This window comes from Phalacrocorax carbo, chromosome 8 (assembly GCF_963921805.1).
Source record: "Phalacrocorax carbo chromosome 8, bPhaCar2.1, whole genome shotgun sequence".
Classification (NCBI taxonomy): Eukaryota; Metazoa; Chordata; class Aves; order Suliformes; family Phalacrocoracidae; genus Phalacrocorax; species Phalacrocorax carbo.
Window position 1 is genome coordinate 12404333 of NC_087520.1, and position 19126 is coordinate 12423458.

The window sequence follows — 19126 nt, forward strand, 5'->3', positions numbered from 1 at the left end:
CCCCGGCGGGGCGGGGACACGGGAAGCCCCGCCCCTTCCAGCCCCGCCCCGCCCCGCCCCATCGGACGGAAAGGGCGGGGCCGGGCGTGACGTGGCGGGATGGCGGAGCTTTACGTGAAGCCGGGTGAGGGGGAGCGGGACGTGGTGGGGGCGAACTTCCGGTCCTCTGGGAACGGGTGGGGGACCGGGGGTCGGTGTGAGGGGGGTCAGTGGAGGGACGGGTCACGGTATGTGTGTGGGTCGTGGGTCTGGGGGGGGTGGGGGTGTGACAGGGCCCGGTGTGGGGAGCGCTGTCCGGGGAAGTGGAGCCCTGCGTGTCCGGGTCCGGTGTGGGGGGTCCGGGGCGGGGGCGTGTCCCGCTGTGGGGGGAACCCCGTAGGTGCCGTGTCCCGGGGGGGGATCCTTGGGGTGGTGGTGGGGGTGTCCGTGTCTGGGCGAGGGGTGTCTGTGGAGGGAGAGCCCCATCCTGGCACAGGGGCTCGGGATCCCGCGTCCGGGGGGGAGTGGGGGGGCTCCTTGGTCCCTCCCAGGGTCTCACCTTGCCCTTTGCTGCCGCAGGGAACCAGGAGCGCGGCTGGAACGACCCCCCTCAGTTCTCCTACGGGCTGCAGGCGCAGGCCGGGGGTCCCAGGCGAACCCTGCTCAGCCGCCGGGCCCCGCCTCCGCCGGCGGGGACCCCCCCAGGTCAGCACCCACGAAGTCCCCGGTTCACCCTGCTTCCCCCCTGCCCAGCCCGGGGCGGCTCCGGGGGAGCCGGGGCCAGCGCAACCCCCGCGCGGGCGGCGCCGCAGGGCTCTCTCCTCTGCCCTGCGGGCCGGGTCCCTCTTCCCGCTTGGATCCCATGGGAATTGCAGCCCAGCCCGGGCTTGGGGTCTGGCTCCGTCGCGGTGGCTGTGGGGGAGCAGAGCTGGTGGCACCTGCCCTCGCAACCTTTCTAGGGGTGCAGAGGCCTGGCAGCACCAGCCCTGCGTGGGCAGGAGGCCCCGGGGCCTGAGACCCCCCTTTTCCTGGGCCTGTTGGATGGGGGTGGCAAGCGTGCGGCTCCCGGTGCCCAGCTGGCATCCCTGAGACTGGGGCTGTGCTGACAGGGCTCCGTGCTGGTGCCTCTTTCCCGCAGGCGCCCCTCCAGAGCCGGCCGGTGCCCCCGCGGCGCTGCCCAGCCGAGCGCTGGGGCCGCCCCCGCTCGGGCCGGTCAGCCCCGCCCTGAGCGGGAGGGCGAGCGCTGCAGCGCGCCCCGAGGAGGAGTGCGGCGTGCCTGCTGATGCCATCCTCGCCCCGCTGAGGGAGGCCCTCGACGCCTGCTGCCCCTCGGTGCAGGTGAGGCTCCGGCCCTTTCCTCCTCCTCATGTTCTGCAGGGGTGCAGGAGGGGCAGCAGCCCGGGGGAGCCCCACTGGGGCTGTCTGTTCCCAGGGTGCCTGTGGAGTGCAGAGAGCTACATCCACTCCGGGGGCTCCCCAGAGCTGGTGGGGGTCAGGGCCCTGCTCCAGCTTATCTCTGCTTCCAGAAACAAGTGTGTGATGACATCAGGCGGCGGCTGACGGTGCTGGAGGATGCATGGACTCAGGGGAAGCTGTCGGCCCCAGTGAGGAAGAGGATGAGCCTCCTGGTGCAAGGTGAGGGGTGATCAGGGGTGGCCTCTGGGCCGTTCGGTAGGGGGCACCGTGGGAAGGCTGCCCCTGTGCTGCTGACGGGTTCCCCCTTCCTGGCAGAGCTCCAGCAACAGCACTGGGACGCAGCTGACGAGATCCACCGCTCGCTCATGGTGGACCATGTGAACGAGGTGAGCCAGTGGCTGGTGGGTGTCAAGCGCCTGATCGCCGAGATAAGGAGCCTGCCTGCTGCAGAGCCAGCTGCGGCAATGGAGGGCAGCACCAGGCCTGGCCAGGAGGATCCCTGATGCCGGGGATGGGGCTGCAGACTGTGAGCAGGGCAGCCTGTGCCCAGGGCCACTGGCCAGAGAAAGGCCCCCCCACATGAGGGGGCCTGGGCATCTCCTCTGCCTCCCAATCCTCACCCAGGAAAAAGGGATTTTAATCGTTGTGACATTTTAGTGGTGATTCACTACATGATGTTTAATAAACAGCACTAACTTGCCCCTGGCCAGAGCCTGTCCTAGGGTTCTGGCACTGACCGGTCCTGGTTCTCTGCCAGGAGCAGCAGGAGACAGGACTGACTGCTGGGCGATGCCACAGCAGCTTCAGGCTTAGCCAAGGGGCTCTCGCCCAGCCCACAGGACATGAAGAGGAGGAATCACTGTGGCAGCATCACCCAGGCTGTACGGGCAGCGATGCATTTCACTGCTGCACCAGCTGGCAAAGCCTGGCTTGCTCTGGCCTTGCCTTTTTCTGTGGGGGGGGACCCACAGCAGCTGGCACATGGCCCTGTGCTTCTGCAGGAGATGGCCCCTGAGGAGTTCTGGGCTGGCTGGGGAGGCAGACCAGCTGCCAGCCCAGAGCAGCCTGGCAGGGCCAGGGCTTGTACTGCAGCTACAGTCCATGTTTGCACCTGGGCCCCTGCCCCTGGCACAGCTCAGACCCAAGTCTGGGACCCAAGAGACCTGGCTAGCCTCAGGGACACAGAGGTCCAGGGAGAAACAGCACGGTGCTAGTGATGCCCACCAGGTCAGGTACACCCAGGGTGTTAATGTTTACAGGGCAGCCTCCTTGCTGCCCTGTACTGCTCCCTCCTGTGCTCATGTGTCCAGTGCCACATGCCTCCATGTGCCCAGTGGCCCCCACTACAGCTAGGGCCAGGTGCTTGTAGTACCCCAACCCTGGGAGCAGACCCCAAGGCCCTGCATTCACCACTCCCAGGCTGCAGGGGCTGGGTGAAGGAGGGGAAGGCCCTCTGTGCCCTCAACAGGCTCCTGGTGCTGCTCGGCTCCTCTTAGCTCCCCTCCCCCAGGCTCCAAGGACCTAGCTGAGCCCCAACAGAGATGCACCAGGTCAGCATAGGGGTTTCATGGTGTTTATTGATCAAGCATGAGCTCCTAGGCAATTGCACCAGTCAGTTGTGCTAGAGCCTGAAGTGTCACATGTCCATCCCCAGCATCAGAGAGGGCTGCAGCCAGCTGGTCACAGTGCCAGCACCTCCACGAGGCCCAGGAACAGGCCCAGCCATAGCCTGGGGACGGGGAGCTGGAAACTCAGATGTCCATCTCAAACTGGTCTTGATCTGCAAGGGTACGGAGGGATACATGGCCAGGGTTAGGATGGGGGTGCCTTGGGAGAAGTGTGCAGGCAGAGGGAACATGAGCTGGAACTGGGATCTCCCCTTGGCCTTGCAGCCAGGCAGGAGCCCCATGGCCCAGGCAGTGCATAGGGCAGGGGCTGCGTGACTGGGCTGCTCACCTGGCACGGCTTCTTTGCTCTCATTCCGCTCCTTGAGCTCCTCCAGCTTGACGAGGCTGGACTGGGCCAGGGATGTGACACCGGGGATCTGGGGCAGGCAGCAGGGAGGGGTCCTGGCCACGGGTGAATTCTTGCACTCCAGCAGAAACTTGCGGTCGTAGATGATGCGGGTACCTGCCAAAAGCAGGGGGCTGTCAGGTACTGCTGGTCTCTGGCCACCCCCACCTCCAAGCACCACAGCCTGAGCCCAGAGCAGGGGGTGGGACCCAGTGCTTGGCCACAGCTTAGGGACATGGCTGGCTCTGGAGGCACTGTGGAGCTTCCCCCATGGCAAACTTGTGACACCTGTCCTACACAGCAGCTCTTCCCCACTTTGTTCTTCCCCTTGAGGTTCCTGGAGCTCTGCCAGGGCCCAGCACAGGGCATCCAGCCTCAACACAGGTGCCCTGTGGCAGCTGACACTGCAGCCAGCCCTGCGCTACCTGGAAGGCAGGACCAGCCCTGGGGCGCCTGGCACATGGCCCAGGCCCAACAGCCAGGCAGCAGGCAGGTCCCCAGCACACCCTGCCAGAGGTGGCTGGTCTGGGGGTGGCTCCCAAACAGCAAAGGCTAGGTGCCTCCTTGCCTGCACCATGAGGAGCTGTACCCAGTGACACATTCACAGTGAGCCACGCCACTGTGCCCTACATGAAGATAACATAACATGCTGGGTTCGGTGGGACACCTGCAGCATGCCAGCCTGCTGCATGTACAGCCCCAGGGCAGCGCTTACCCAGGGCACACGCTGCCTCCCCCCGCACCCCATGTGCCTGCCAGTGGTCCCCGAGGCCACGCCAGCCTGTGTGCTGTGTTTGCTGCCCTGCACAGGTCCAGGCCTGCCTTCCCCTGCCCCGCTGTCCCTGCAGCCAAGCACCAGCTCCCTGCCAAGCTCTGGCAGCGAGCACAGCCCACGGCAGCAGTGAGCCCAGAGCTCCTGTGTGGGCTGGGCCCTTCCTGGCACATCGGACACATTATGCAACCCGTGCCTGCCGTGGCCCCACCAGCACTGGGCCTGGCTCCCCAGCCCCAGATAAGCTTATCGCAGGCACACAACAGAGCCAGCACCCACAGGGTAGGTACCTGTGGCTCAACCGAAACATGCCCAGCTCAGGGACGGGACACACACTACCCCGAGGACAGACAGCAAAGAAAAGGACCTGCTCGACAGCTGCACCAGGGATTTTGGCAGGAGATTGGAAGGGGGGTAAGAGGGCAGGGCTAGGGTACCCCTGGAGGAAGCTGTGCCACACAGTACCTTCCCCCAGGGGTGGTGAACTTGGACAGGAACAGACTTCTTTCACTAGTCCCCTGTGCCTCCCCCTGCTCCAGCCAGCTATGCCCAGGCATGACCTACCCCTGAGGGACCAGCACTGCATGCAGCAACCTGCACCCCAGCAGTGCTAGGACTGAACTCTGCCTGTTCCCCCCAGTACCACAGGGCAGTGATGGCCCTAACTTTAGCAGTATCTTCCTACAAAGCTTTGGGGTTCCCTTTTCCACTCCAGCTCTGGGCTGCCACAGAAGCCACCACCCCACAGGCCTGCCTGGGTCTGGCATCCAGAACAGGTGCCAATGCTCCTAAGGATGAAGCTGCAAAGTGGAGAGCCCAGGAAGGGACCCAGCTCAGGAAGGAGCTCCCTAAACTGGGCCGGGATAGGGCAGCTGAGGCCACCATTCTGATCAAGGGACAACCCCATCCCCATGCTGGGTCTTACCCCCTGGTGTGGTGGAGTACATGGTGCCACCCGGTGTGGAGCTGTAGCCCTCTGGGTTGGGGACATGGTGGCTCCCCGGGATGGGGCAGGAGGAGGTGGCTGTGCCTGTTGCTGCCATGGAGCTCACATGGCAGGGAGGGGAAAGGGAGGGGCCTAAGGCCCCTCCCCCACTCCACCCCTGCAACTTGCCCCAAGAGCAAACACCAATTACACTATGCTAGGGTTTGTTTTCAATACAATTACTGTTAGTGCAAATGCAGAAGGAGGAACACTCAGCCTTAACAGGGGGGTGGCTGCAGTTCAACTTTTTTTGCATTTCTTCCTCAATTACTAGAAAAAAATATCTGAATATATAATCCAGTAGCATTTCTGAGATTTATTTGCCCGTGGTACTTAGATCTTGGTTGTGCAATTTGGATTTTTGTATTCCTTCCTCATGCTTTTCCTGGGGAAACTCTGCTGCATTTAAGGATTTGACTGGAGAAGGTGGAGAAGCCTCCATCTGGTCTGAGACACCACCAAAAGTGGTCCATTAGATTGGACACTACAGGCACTGTAGTTACCTGCTTGAGGAATAGACCAAATATTCAGTGTAGCTACTGCATCACCACCGAACAAAAGCAGAAATAAGCATAGTCCAAGTGCAGAAAGTGGAGAACTTCTGCACCTGGGTAGAAAATGAATGTTCATCTTAAGCAGCGTGCAAAAATCCCCTTCTTCCTCACAGAAAAGAAAGGACTTGAGGAGCTCTTACCAGATTTAAAGGGTTACAAGAAACTCTGAATTGAACATATTATATTTTTCTCTAGTGGGAAGTGGTCTCTGTTTTCCTAACATCTGCTTCTAGGCAGCTGGTTACGGCGAGTCAGGTCAGAAACCCTGCATTTACCTATGAGCTACCTATTTACCTTCTGCAAATTAAGATGCCATCAGTTGCCACGTTGTCAACTCAGCCCTTATTTCCAGCCCCTGAATAAAACCTCATGTCTCAGACAACCCACCTGGAAAAAGAGTGCTAGAACCAGCAGAACTAATCCAGAAAGGGAAAAAAAAAATTCAGAACTGTGTTCACACACACACACAAAAAAAAGGGCTAACAACTGGCAGGGGAAGGACTCAGCAGATCTCATATCGCAGACAACCACCAACCAAAACCCTCCCCCAAACCCTGACTGCATCCATGCGTTAAATATGTGACCCTGAAAAGATGCACTACTGGGCATGGCAGCAGCTACTGATGACAACAACATATAGCCTCTTCCAAAATTCTCACACACAACCTATAAATACTGTTCACCTTTTATTGAATATTCAGGTAAATATTTCACATTAATACAGGCTACATAAAGTAGAGCCACTATACGACATGAAATTTACTCAGCTTTTTCTTTTAAGTATGTAAACAATTATACATGTATTTACCACCCTAAAAGGTTGAAATCATGTAATCAGCTAGTCCTCTGCTGCATACAAGGAGCCTTCAGTAGTGTTTAGCCAAAAGCACTAGTTTAATCTGATTTTTAAGTTCAAAATGGCTAAACTAACTGGAGAACAGAATCAGTTTGTGTAGGTAAATCAATTTGTTCTTATACAATGGGCAAGTTTCCATTGGTACAGCCCACAGAAAATTGCTTAGTTAGGCACATTAGAAAATCCCCAGGGTTCTTCAAGATCATAAAGATTCCCAAACAAGTCTAAAAAGGATAGACCCCCTTAAATCAGTTGACGTACTTGAGATGCATGTTTCCAATGTGAGGTGCCCAGGTGCCAGGCCAAATCTACAGCAAGAAATAAAAAGACATGTCTATTATGAAAACAAATAAAGGTTCTTTTAACAGAGCGTTTAACCACTAGAAGGAAAGCTTAAGGCTTCCCCCTAACATACAACCAGACTGTCCAAAGGCTGGGAGCCCTCTTCAGCCCTGGCCAAGGTTTCACTGACAACCTACAGGATGCTAAGTATGGATATATAAACCCTCTTACTTACAAAGTTGATTACCTGGCTGAGCAGTCTTGAAATGCTCCTCGTTTTACCTGAAAGGTTTGGTATGGATAGCACCATATATTTTTTTTATAAAGACACACACACACACACACACACACACACACACTGTAGGAGAAAAGCCATGCAGAAGATCTCTGTTCTCCTATCAAAGAACTGAAAGAAAAAAAGTAATCTATCCAAAAATGAAGAAAACCAGAACAAAGCACAACATCATAAAAAGCCCCAGGTAAGCAAAGGTGGAAGGAGGCAGCCACACTACCTGCTGAGCATCAGTACATTCTGTAGAGTTCTGGACAACTTTGATCATGGGATTCCAGGCAGGATCTGGAGTATGGAGCCCATTAAAGATGGGGCCTCCCGGGCCATCCGCTAGTTGAGGGTGCGAGGGTATTAGAGTTCCACCGTACATGGAAATCGGTAGGCCCTGAGGGAACAAAAGAAAGCATCGTCAGCAAAGAAGGCAGTGGCTGTGAAGGATGACTGTAGTACCACATTTGCCAAGGTGACAGAGGCAGTTCACATCCACATTCACCTACTGGCAAACAGCACTGTGAGGAAACAGGGCATCGCTACACACTGAGGCAGAGTATGGAATATGGTCACTCTTCAGAGCTTGAGATTCATGTCAGTTTACCCATTTTCCTGAAATTACACTTCACCAGTATGCAGCCGCCTCTACACAGTGCTTTCAGATGACCCCATAAAGCCAGACACAGCAGCTGTACAAAGTGATCTCAGCGCTCCCTCCACTTGCCTCTGCAGCATGCGATAACCTTGGTGTATACAGGGCTGCACTTCAGCAAAGCCCGTATACAGCTTGAGCCTACGAGACTCCGAGTGGAAGATTTTTCTATAAATTACTAATGGCCATCTATATTTTCTTCCAGTTCAGAAAGAGGAAGTTACAGAGCTGCTTTTTGCAATGATGAGATTTCTTTCCTGTGTTTGAATGATTACTGCTCTGCAATTTAGAAGATCCCAAGAGCACATGCACAGAAGAGCACAGCTACTTCTGAAACATGCTGTAAAAGCAGGTCTGCTGTTTGCACATTGTCATGGACATTCCTCCAGTGGTGGCTGAGCTGACTGTGGCTCGGCTACATCCATCTGCCTCAAGCTACTTGCCAGCGTTAACATACAAGGCACAGACTTACAAGCAGTCCTCTCATCCTGCTGCTTCCTTAAGAAAGGCATGTAGTATTCACAGGCATGATTTGTACTGAAAGCATTAAGGAAACCTTTAATCAGCCTCAAGAGCTGAGCAAGCCTTATGAAATGTTTCTGAGTGACTAGCCCCTGAGAAAGGAAACACTGGAGAGCAATGAAGGCATTCAGCTACTTGACAAGAGAACATCTGCATTCTACAAATTATGGCTTTGTTTAAATGCACCACTAGGCTTGGGCACCTTTTCTAGTCAGTACTGGGATGAAAGGGAGTTCAGGACTAGGTGCTGCAAGGAATGGTAGAAGGAAAGCACACAGAGTGTAAACAGGCAGAACAGGAGATACAAAGTCAGTCCTTGGTCATTTCATATACTAGATCCAACCCTCTTACTTACTTTAGAAAAATCCACAAAGCTATTTGGCATAGGTTGATGGAAAATATTTGAGGGAGCCACTATTCCAGAATCATCTCTCTCCATTGGCTGATGCTGAGAAAATGTGCCTGGGTCTGACAGCTGCTGATGCATCGGATGATTTCCTATGACAGGCTGAGACCAACCAGACAAGCCTTCTGGAAAGGAAATTGAAAATGGCTGATCACAATTAACTGAAGATACTCTGGAGCAGAATTCAGCAGCTGCACACACCTACACATCCAAAGGCTCCCTGAAAACACAAAGCTGTAAAGGTAACTTTACAGCTCTGCTCTGAGCAAAGGCAAACCTTCCACAGCCTACCCGAAGCAGGAAGATACCTGCAGTTTTCAGGCTAATAAACCATTACAGACAACGCAAACACACAAGTCTTATCTGTAGCATTAAGGCCTCTCAAAGGGAAGCTGCTGCAGGCAACACTATATAAGGCTGGCTACACATGCACACGCACTTTCTTTCCCTCCAGCTCCCACATCCTCTCATGTACCATAGGAACACAGAAAGAAGTTACACTTATGACAGGGTCAAAAACAGGGAAAGAAGAGGGGCTGGTGAGACCAGGGAAGTTTGGCCAGGCACATCACATGCCATCTCCGTGTACATTCATCTTGATCCTCCAGACAAGCGTGGAGATAACAGGGACTACTAGTAACTGCAAGTTTCAGGTGTCCACAGCAGAACAGCTAAGATCCAATAAACCTCCAAGCACTGTCTGTGAGCACATACAAGCTTTTCTTGAAAAAACATAGCAATACTGAGACACTGGTTAACAAAAGTATGGAGGGCTTCACTGAAAAATGTAATAAATACGGGACTATTAAACATTTGTCTTTAAAGTTACTGATGGAAACACTTTACACCTCAAATGCTACAGCTCTTCCTTTCTACAAGAACCTCAAACTATCAGGAAATTGAATGTAAAACTTCAGCTGTTTCAAAGTCATTCCTTTGAAATGGGCTGCCTGGAACAGAAGTTACCCAATACTATTCAAGAGTCATGAGGAGATCAATGCAAAAATCAGCATCCATAACTACATGGTTCTGGATGCATTAGCTGCACCACAACTAACATTGTAAAATGTTAATGGAAAGCAAGCTACCATTCAATAGCCAATATGAAACTTCTGAACTGTTCTCAGGGTTTACAACTGTATGCTGACAGATAACCTAGGTTGGGTGAGAACCACCTACATTAGGAGAGAAAACCACAGCGCTTTCGTTGATATGCACTCTCCCACCACTGACACCAGTTTTACCTTCAGAACGTACTATGTGAAAGTTGATTGCAGACTGTGGAAATTTACTCCTCCTCCCCAACCTTTTTTCAAATGCAGTACTTCCAAAAAGCCCTATAAGTTTCTTTAGGCTACCCCAGGCTGTACAACAGACTTACCAGATACACTGTTAACTCCAAAGGACCAAATACCGCTATGACCGACAGGAGCTGTGAAGCTGGTTCCTAAGGGCGTAGGAGTGACAGATCCTCCCTGTCGAATTCTAGCAAGCCTTTCTGTCCCAATTGGAGGGGGTACCTTTCGATCTTGGTTGGCATTACCCGTTTTTGGCTGGCCCAAGTTGGAAGGTGCAGAAGCAGCTGAAAGGGGTGAAGATGATCCTGAGGAAACTGATGGAATAGGAGATTCACCTGCTGAAGAAAGTATTTCTCTTGCTTAATTACACACAAGGCACAAAAGCTAGCAATCATAAACACTACCTGCTCTATCCCCCCAATATTATCTCAAAGGCTTTTTTGGCAAGCATTCTTCAAGTCTTTCACAGAAATTCTGTTTAGAGTTTATTTTAACTCTAAAATCAACATGAGAACACAAATGCTTTCAGCCATCAGAATCATGTGATATTCTCATGACATAGCAGTATATCTAAATTAATTACAAGAAAGAATAAGAAACATGGAAGAGTTTCAGGAAGAGGTGAAAACATCAGCCAAAATACCGTAAGTGTCTAAACAGCCCGGTTTTGGTATCCACCACTTCCAGCAGAAGAGAAATTAGAGAACTTCCCAAAGCCACATGTGTGATGCAAGAGCGTAAGACCCACCAACTTCAGAAGTGTCACTGAGTCTTCTTGGGATATCCAACTTCCTTTGAGCACTCATTTAAATATTTTGGTTCTTAAGCTCAGAGTGGCAATGAAGTTGCATGCAGTGACATGAAAAGCCTCTTTACTTAAGATTCTGAATCAACAACCCATATTTTTCTGTAAAGCTACTTCCATGTTCTTCCCATTAGCAGGAAAACCCACTATTACCTCAGATGATGCTTAAAGATTTTGGAACATTTTAAGTAACATGAAGTAATTCCAGAATCCCAATTAAAAAAAAAAGGAAAAAGATAAAAAAGGCAAGCATAACTTCAAACCATGGCAAACATGACATTTTCACCTAATACACTCATACTACCTAGAGGGGAATCTTTAGCTTGGTATAATCACCTCCACTCCCCCACAGCTTCATGCCCTCTCCTCTCAGAACCTATGACGACTGAATTTTTTGCCCAAATATGTCTTTAGTAATGTTACCAGAACTAGTGGCATTTTACATGGGAAAAAAACCACAAAATAGTACAGCTTGGGATTTGCACACCATCCTCACAGCTGCTAAAAGCAATTGGAAAGCATTTTGTACATCACTGGGTAATTTCCCGTCAAGTTACAAATCTACTAAGACAATAGCTATGAATTTATAGTTAACTAAGACAGACCCATGAAGTTCCTACATGAATTTGTTGCGCTTGTCCAAGGATGTGGTGAAAAATGCTGTCTGTTAAAGCTGGGAGTCCCAACAGGCGCTGGCCCTTGAAGGTAAACCCGTGCTCCTTGTATGTTTGCTGAAAAGCCTGTCAAAGGACCTGAAGAAGAAGTTGTAGAGCTGTTGGATGGATCTAGAGAGGGTAAGCCTGAAATAAACATAAATTTGATTAAATATCTCTCTTTGGGAACCTGCTTCAAAGCACCAGAGAGCGCTAGTGCTCCAAATATAATTAAAGCATCTCATCACCTTCAGGGGTATCTGCACATGATAAGTTCATTTTACAGGTGCATGATTCTCCCTTAGAAACTGACAGAAGGCATTTCTGTACGCTCTCTGTTTAGGCCTGAAGTTTTAACAAAAACAGCCATCCCTTTGGTTACTGAAAGGAAATTATCTTAGCAGGGAGGGCAAAGGAGGAAACCTAGGAGTGGCAAGTTTTCTTTGCTTATAAAAAAGCCACGCAAGTCAAAGAGGGATATAGGGCTTTGTGAAAGTCCCAGGGAAATCCAGCACCAGAGAAGTAGTTGCTGCAATATGGTTTTTGACATCCTATAGGTACATTCGCGTATACATCGGTCAGAGCATGCTGTGTCCAGAGAAACAGGGCTGACGATGCACAGCACAACAGGTGAGGGGGCTGCTTTCTACAGGGGTGCATGAGAGGAAGGGAGAGATGGAGAGAAAGTTCAAAGTCCCACAAAAATTATTAGCATGGGGGAATTACAGTTCTTTAATAAGCAAAAGCTTTTAAGTACTTTTCCAAAATGTTGTAAAAGCTCTTATCACACGTTATTACCTGAAAGCAGAAATGGGTATGGCCATATGTTCACCTGAGTTTTGGGTTTAGTTTCAAGGGCCTATTAAACAAGACTAATTTCAAAACCATGTAAACATTTGAAAATTACCACAACCAGGACCAGCCTATATTGCTGCAGAGCAAGGTTGAAGGTTGTACCTACTTACACCACAGCAGTCTGCAAATAGCAGTGGTGACAGACAATACCTTAGGTTGTAGACAGACTAGAGGTGCACCTTTCATCACCTGGACACATTCCTGAAAGCCAGGTCTTTTTCCTCCCAATATTATCAACCAAGTCAACCTGATTTACTGCTTCCAGAAGGGCCAGGTCCAACCTGCTCACATTGACAGAAATGACTCACTGGATTTGAAACAAGTATTTTTCTCATTAGCCCTACCCCAAAGGCTAAAAAAAGAGAAAAGTCTCCATTACAGAGAAAGAGAAATAAATCACACCACTAACAGAAGATGGGGTGCTCACATGAGGGAACTTGAGCATGGGAGGACAATCTTTCAAGGTCTGTCACAGCACAAAATGCGAGACTCCACGGCTATGAGGAAGATGCTAATGCCTGTGCAGGCTGCCTGTAAATGCAGTTTGGTTGATTTATGTTTGTCTAGAGCTGCAGACTAGCCTCCAGCAGACAGCCTAGCCGTAAGCAGATTGCAGCACCTCCAACTGACGGCCCTCCTTGTTCATCTGCTATGGAGCTACTGATGGGACACTTGCTAACCCTACATCCACAAAAGTCAACTCAGCGGTAGTCGAAAGGCCCCTATGATGATTGATTCCACCATACACCAAAAATAAGTTTCCAGCTGGCTAATATACCACTGAAGATCCTGAGATTCTGCCCCATACAGAAGGGGTAACAGAGCTGCTGCTGCCCATGGGGAGTGCTGGTTTCCTAAACAGAGAACACGGCAGAGGTTATGAAAAAGAATAGGTATTCTGCAGAAAAGAGATGGCCAGCTGTGCCTTTTGAAGGCTTCATAGTATGGGTACACAGCTTTCAAAGTGCAATGGCTGTACAGCCCATTTCAGCACTGCTGTGTATTTTCTACAGGTTGAAAGAACTGTGACAGCCAGAGGTGCACAAATTCAGAGTAGTCAGTTTTCAGGTTGTAAGGAACACTTCTTATCATTATCTTACCTTTCATTAAAGTAGATTAAGAAAACCTTTGCTCACTATTAAAAATGGCTTCTATGAACAATTACTTACAGAATCCTGATTTCAGTAATGAGTTTCCTATTTATGTACTTAACAAAATCAGGTTTTGTAATACTAAAACCTTGTGCAATACCATACTCCGCAGTATCTTGGGCCATAAATTCAAGCTCTTCATCATGCTCTGAAAGGGTAACTGAGCTTTCGAGACTGGTGTATCAATCTCACACAAACTCGGCTCAAAATTCAGTTTATCAAAGCCCCCAGGCACTTTGGCAGAAACTGGTTACCGCAATGGCTGCCTCCACCTTTAGAGAAACAGCCACAACACTTGGTCACTCCATGGAAAACAGGGAGCCCAGCCATTTCATGCAACCTCATACTCATGTGCTGCTTCCTAAGCTTGCATATTTCAAGTTTGTGATACCTTTTAACGCCCTGTGAGCAAGGTCTCAAACGCCTTCTTAAAATGCAAAGGAAAGAAGTAACAAATAGACCTCTCTGGTCTTCTCCACAGCCTCCCCAAATGCTTGGGCTAAGTCTGCCCTCAGTCTGCAAGCTGCTAGGACAAGAGATCTAAAGACATAGGTGAGACAAAAGGCCATTTCCAGAACCAGTGAGGAGATCTGCACATATAACTGTGTCTCAAAGGAACCAGTGAATCAGAGAAAACTCAAGCTGCAACTGAGCTTACCCATGAATAGGAATAGCAGAGTAACCAAACTCCAACCTCAGGTGACAACTTGTTAAGAAAAAGCTAGTTTAATACACAATTAGATTATATTAAATCTCCACCAAATTAGCGTAGAGATGATTACTAAGAGATGTTGATGTGGAAAAATTTGCCACAGCCCAACTGTGCAAGACAGGCACAAAAGACAAACCTCTGCTCCATCAGGTGTAGAGTCACAGTCGAGATTAGAGGATTGGTGTCCACCTGCTTTGATGGCCACTACTACTCCCTCTCATCACACAGAAGTGCCCTGAATTGCCAGGCAAAGCCCAGACTGCTCCTTGTCCATTGCACTGCTGTTGGCCAAAGTGTAAGCCAGCAGTGACGCCGTTTTCCCCACATTCTAGAAATCTCATGAAACCTGCCACCAAACCCTATGGAAACAGCCAAGGTAGTCCCCAGTTCAACCCACCTTGGAGGCTGAGCTGAGCAGAAAGGTCTGGTACCCTGGCAAGAACCAGTGAATGAGATGGGTGGACAGACCACAGGACCACACTTATGCTCCAAGGGAAGGCATGGGAGAGGTCTCAGCCTACCATCCCTGCTCCTTTCCTCAGTACCACACCTTCAAAACATCCCCTTCTCCCTAGGCTCCCCTAACACCACCCCCTCCTCCTGTGTGACAGACAATTTAGATTCTGAAAACAAAGGTGATCAAAAGCAGTATTAAGTAGTTGATTAATTTAATGTCATTCTAAGAACCTAACCAGTCACCTCCTGCCAGGCAGGATTTTTAGCGGCCACCTACCTGTTTGCAGTTCTTCTTCACTTTGCAATATCCTGATCAAATACAAGCTCAGAAAAAAATGTGTTTTGGCCAAATATTTTTGTGCTTCAGTTAAGAACTTTACACTTATCGCCCCAAAGTCAATCATGTGAACTCTCTTTGGGTATCTACCTAGCCTTCCTAACTCAGGAAGAAACAGATTTAGACTACCTTTAAATACTTACAGTCATTTAAGGATATATAAAGGACCAAGACATTTTTCCTTATGACAAACAGATGACCTTAGCATAAGGGAACAGCACAGTTTTTGGCTGCTATGGCAAGTCCCAGTCAGCTGTCTTTGTACACGCAGGATGTGATCATCAGAAAAATCAGCAGATCCCATTTGCCATAAGCTTCCTTCCCCAGGGGTTATTCCAGCAACAGCCAACTCCCAGTTTAGAGCACTGCAGAAAAAAGCTGAGCCAACATGAAGTGTTTCTGGAGTCTGCTGAGGAGGGTCTGACAATTCTTTTATTAGCAGCCTATCTGATAAAAAAGGCCAAGTTACTTTACCTTCCACAGCCTAAGTTACATCTGGTTCTGCTTACTGTGCTGGGACTGGATGTGGCACAGAAGCTCTAAGTATTCACTCTCTTTGCAGAGCTATACAGCCCAAATGAAACTGTTAAGAAAACTACAGTCATAGCAGACATCCCACTTTTGTGGTTAAAGTTAGTCAGAGAGAACTGTTCCAGTTTTCAGACATCCTGCATGTCTGTAAATTAACTGAGAGGAATGGTAATATTGAAAGCCTTCTTTCCTCACCACTACATCTTCCAAATGCCCCCTTCTCCTTTAGTCTGAAAGTCAAACTACTTGACTTCTCCCAGTCCAGCATTCAAGTCCTGAAACGTTAGCCCAAATATCTAACATACACTGCAGGGGTAAAGACAAAGCAAGGTGCTCTAGCTACTCAGCTTCAAGGCACCACAAAGCCATTATGGCAAGAATGAAAGGGAGAACAGGGTGGCACAGACTAGATCTCTTGAGGGCCCCTTCCAGTCAAGTGGGTGTGGCCAGTTGCCTGCAACATAGCTGAACACTAAAATGATAATAATCCTTTACGCAGAGCACAGCAAGGGCAGGGAGCTCACTGTGAGTGTTCGTCACCCATTCCAAATAAATGCAGATAAGCTTGAACTGCTATTCTTAAGAACAGAAGGACAGTAACTTCCTAGTAAAACATACCATGCAGTAGCACACCAATTTCCCAAAGCACAACACAAGCTTATTAAAATCCCAGAGCCATATCAAGAGACAAAAATTACAGAGAGTTTACCCTCACTGAGTCAAGCTGGAGTCTCAGATAAAATATTGCACAGCTGCATGCAGCCACTCCTGCAGCTGGAACCTGTCAAGAGTCATGACCCTGCTGTTTCAGGTTTGGTATCACCTGACCCTATGTTCCATTCCAACCCAAAAGCGAAAAATCAATGCTACTCTGAACTCTACAAACAGGTGGAAGCATTCCTGTGTCTTACAGAGGACAAGCAACACAACGTCTGCAATGTTCCCAACACCTAGCATCCTAGAAGAGCTGAAGAGGAAAAAAACTAACCAACGTTTTAAAGAGCACTTGGAAAAAAAATAGGCCAACCTTGTTACATTAGTATTCTGTGTCATTTGTTAACCACTTCTCAATCAGTTTGAGATGATCAAGCTATAATGGTTGGAGAAAGAATTCTGTCCAGTGTATGATCTTAATGACTTACCTACAGGACTAGTCGAAACCCGCTGGGAAGGTGGCCTGAAACCAGGAGCCTTGGAGCTGTCGGGATGCACATTTTCCATGTGTCCTAGCACAGAGTTATTCAGAAAGGTAGACTGAACAGTGAAAGATGGGTCAGCTGCTGGTCGGCTAGAGAGCGGACAGTCTCCCCATCCTTGGTTAGCTGGCACCTGGTTGCTATCAAAAAGACTACTAAAGTGATTGAAGAGCGTTGCAGGCCCAAAGGTAGGAGGCAATGATTTGTTTGCTGGGTTAATATGCATCTGGGAACCGTTCATAACGTTCATGGCTGACGAGAGCTGCACTGCAGCAGGTGGACCTTGAGAAGGTGTTAAAGGAACTTGATTTGTAACAAAAATAGACTGAGGATCTTGATGGAGGTTTGCATTTGGTACCACTGAATAGAAAGAACCTCTGGACTGCATCCTGTGAGTAACTCGAGGTGCTGGTACAGCTACTTGAGGTAAGTTACTGTTGTCCTGATTATCTGCAACAACTGACCTGGGTGATGCTAAGCTTAAAGGAGCAGTTTCGGAGCTGGATGAAAAAGGCATCGACATGGAAGGGTTGATCTCTGACATGCTGGTTGGCAGTATTTCATCTTGGACATTATTTAGCGGTGCAGGGCTGCTCGATGGGTGAGTTTCGGTAACTCCCGAGTTGCTGCTAGCTGACATACTGCAACTACTTGCAACCGAAGATGGTGCACACGCATTTGCAGTGGGCTGGTCTGGTGTTGACACCTTCTCTTTGGGTGCCGATACAGCTGAGAAAGAGTCCGCTTTAAGTGCAGAATGCTGCGTTTGTGGAGCATTAGATGGCAGAAATGCTGTGGGCACTTGCCCGTTGTTTGCAGGGGCAGAGGAAGCGGAAGGCAGAGTGCTACAGGTGCTTGTCACAGTTGAGATCGCTGTTGCTGCAGCACTCGTCTTAGGAACGCAGGCAAACAACTGCTTTCTGACCGAAGAGGGAGTCCGATTACTGGTTACACACAGCGGTTGGGTGGAAGCAGCTACAGAAGAGACAGTAATGGGACAACTAGAAGTAGCTAATCCAGGAGACTCCGTCTGTAAAATATTTCCATTCTGACTACCTACACGACTCGAACTATTATGCTTTGGAGAGCTGTTTGTGCTGCCAGGGTTAACTGGTCTCACTGGGAATGGTCCCCAAGTGTTCGGTGAAGGTGAAAAAGTTCCTCCAAATTGGGCCATAGGTAAGCGAGGGTGCCGGATCTGTTGCATAGTTTGGGCAGCCAGCAAGGCAAAATGAGGGTGAGAATAAGCTAGAGGAAGAGACACCGGAAAAGATGAGCGCACATTTGCTGGGACGTTCTTGTTTAATTTGTTAGTAGGCTGGAAAGTAGATAGTGTTGATGACTGCGATGTGACTAGGGGTGGTGCTCCAAGAGGAAAGGAGTTCTTGTTTGAAGCAGTTGCAGTGCTGACTCCAGATGAAAAGTTTGCATGGATTGATTTTGTACTCGAAGCAGGTGTTCTTATGTGAGTTTTAGGAATCAAGTCTTCCAGCTCCTTGGCAGGATCTTGAATAAGGGCATTGATGAGTTGCACTGCGTATCGTGTTGACTCTGTACCACCCCTAGATTAAATACAAACATATTTATCTTTTGCAAAAGCAAACCCCACTTTGTGCTACATCCGTAGCCTCAATTTTATACTGATCTGCAAGTCTATTGCATGTTTACTCCAATAAGTTATTTCTTGACTTTTGCATATCTTAAGGATTAACTTTGAAGAAGTAGACCATCAGCATATCTTGGCAGCAGTAATATATGTTCTATTCTAGCACCAAGCAGCTAAATGTCTTGTCTTCAAAAGCAAACTCGTTAATATAGGACATTGTGGGCTAGCTCAAGACTTCAGTTTCTAGATACTGTACCTTATAGTGATCATTCTCTCTCCATTCTTATCTTTTTGCTTATCAACGTCAATATGGGCACCAGTGACATCTTGAATTGCTGTGATGTTGCACCCACCTCTTCCCATTATTCTAGATACGACAGAAGCTGGGACAGATAATTTCTTTGACCTATATCACAAAGATCACAAATCTGTGAAATGTATTCAAACTTTAAAGGCATACAAAAATCCCTTGCTGTCTGACAGGTCGCTGAAGCAATGCTCTTAAGTTTCAGGGCAGCAAGTGGTTTTCTGCTGATATTTTCTTCACCCTTTGGAGCCTCTCTAAAACATCCCCATTCAAATCACTCATCACCCTCAGTACCTGGGCAAGGATTACTCCAGAAGCATTTATTCCACCACTCTTTTAACACAGATCTATGTGCCTCACACTGCTTCAAAAACACAGAAGGTACACAAGATAGGATAAAATCCATAAAAGTGAGACAAATCCTTAGCTTGTCAACCGAAATTTACATAAATAGTGCTGCTTCAAATATAAAAGCCCATAGCTTTGCTACTTTGATCAT

At 49.3% G+C, this 19126-nt stretch overlaps 2 protein-coding genes across 17 annotated transcripts in view; one reads left to right on the forward strand and one right to left on the reverse strand.

Annotated features, from left to right (window-relative positions):
- Nucleotides 1-11: 11 nt before the first annotated feature.
- SRA1 (steroid receptor RNA activator 1) lies at nucleotides 12-2100 on the forward strand. The gene is made up of 5 exons (XM_064458749.1): nucleotides 12-124; nucleotides 559-684; nucleotides 1118-1317; nucleotides 1506-1614; nucleotides 1711-2100. Exons 1-5 carry the CDS (start codon nucleotides 100-102, stop codon nucleotides 1896-1898), a joined length of 648 nt encoding a protein of 215 aa, XP_064314819.1. The 5' UTR covers nucleotides 12-99; the 3' UTR covers nucleotides 1899-2100.
- Nucleotides 2101-2954: 854 nt separating this feature from the next.
- Nucleotides 2955-19126, reverse strand: part of ANKHD1 (ankyrin repeat and KH domain containing 1) — a 123161-nt gene continuing 106989 nt past the window's right edge. For 4 of the 16 annotated variants that reach the window (XM_064458736.1, XM_064458728.1, XM_064458741.1 and 1 more), the window contains 9 exons: nucleotides 18577-18726; nucleotides 16661-18276; nucleotides 11429-11623; nucleotides 10102-10356; nucleotides 8670-8845; nucleotides 7370-7534; nucleotides 6837-6883; nucleotides 3352-3525; nucleotides 2955-3175 (listed from right to left, as the gene is read on the reverse strand). In XM_064458736.1, the coding sequence (XP_064314806.1) occupies nucleotides 3372-3525; nucleotides 6837-6883; nucleotides 7370-7534; nucleotides 8670-8845; nucleotides 10102-10356; nucleotides 11429-11623; nucleotides 16661-18276; nucleotides 18577-18726 (2758 nt within the window). In that variant the 3' untranslated portion in view covers nucleotides 2955-3175; nucleotides 3352-3371. Of the gene's footprint in view, nucleotides 3176-3351; nucleotides 3526-5240; nucleotides 6884-7369; nucleotides 7535-8669; nucleotides 8846-10101; nucleotides 10357-11428; nucleotides 11624-16660; nucleotides 18277-18576; nucleotides 18727-19126 lie in introns of those variants that run through there. The other 12 variants (XM_064458734.1, XM_064458732.1, XM_064458733.1 and 9 more) reach the window with 12 other exon arrangements.

Coding starts and splice junctions, on each gene's coding strand:
- SRA1 (XM_064458749.1), top strand. CDS start 100: ATGGCGGAGCTTTACGTGAAGCCGG. Junction 125..558: donor GGAGCTTTACGTGAAGCCGG/GTGAGGGGGAGC, acceptor TTGCTGCCGCAG/GGAACCAGGAGCGCGGCTGG. Junction 1,615..1,710: donor GATGAGCCTCCTGGTGCAAG/GTGAGGGGTGAT, acceptor CCTTCCTGGCAG/AGCTCCAGCAACAGCACTGG.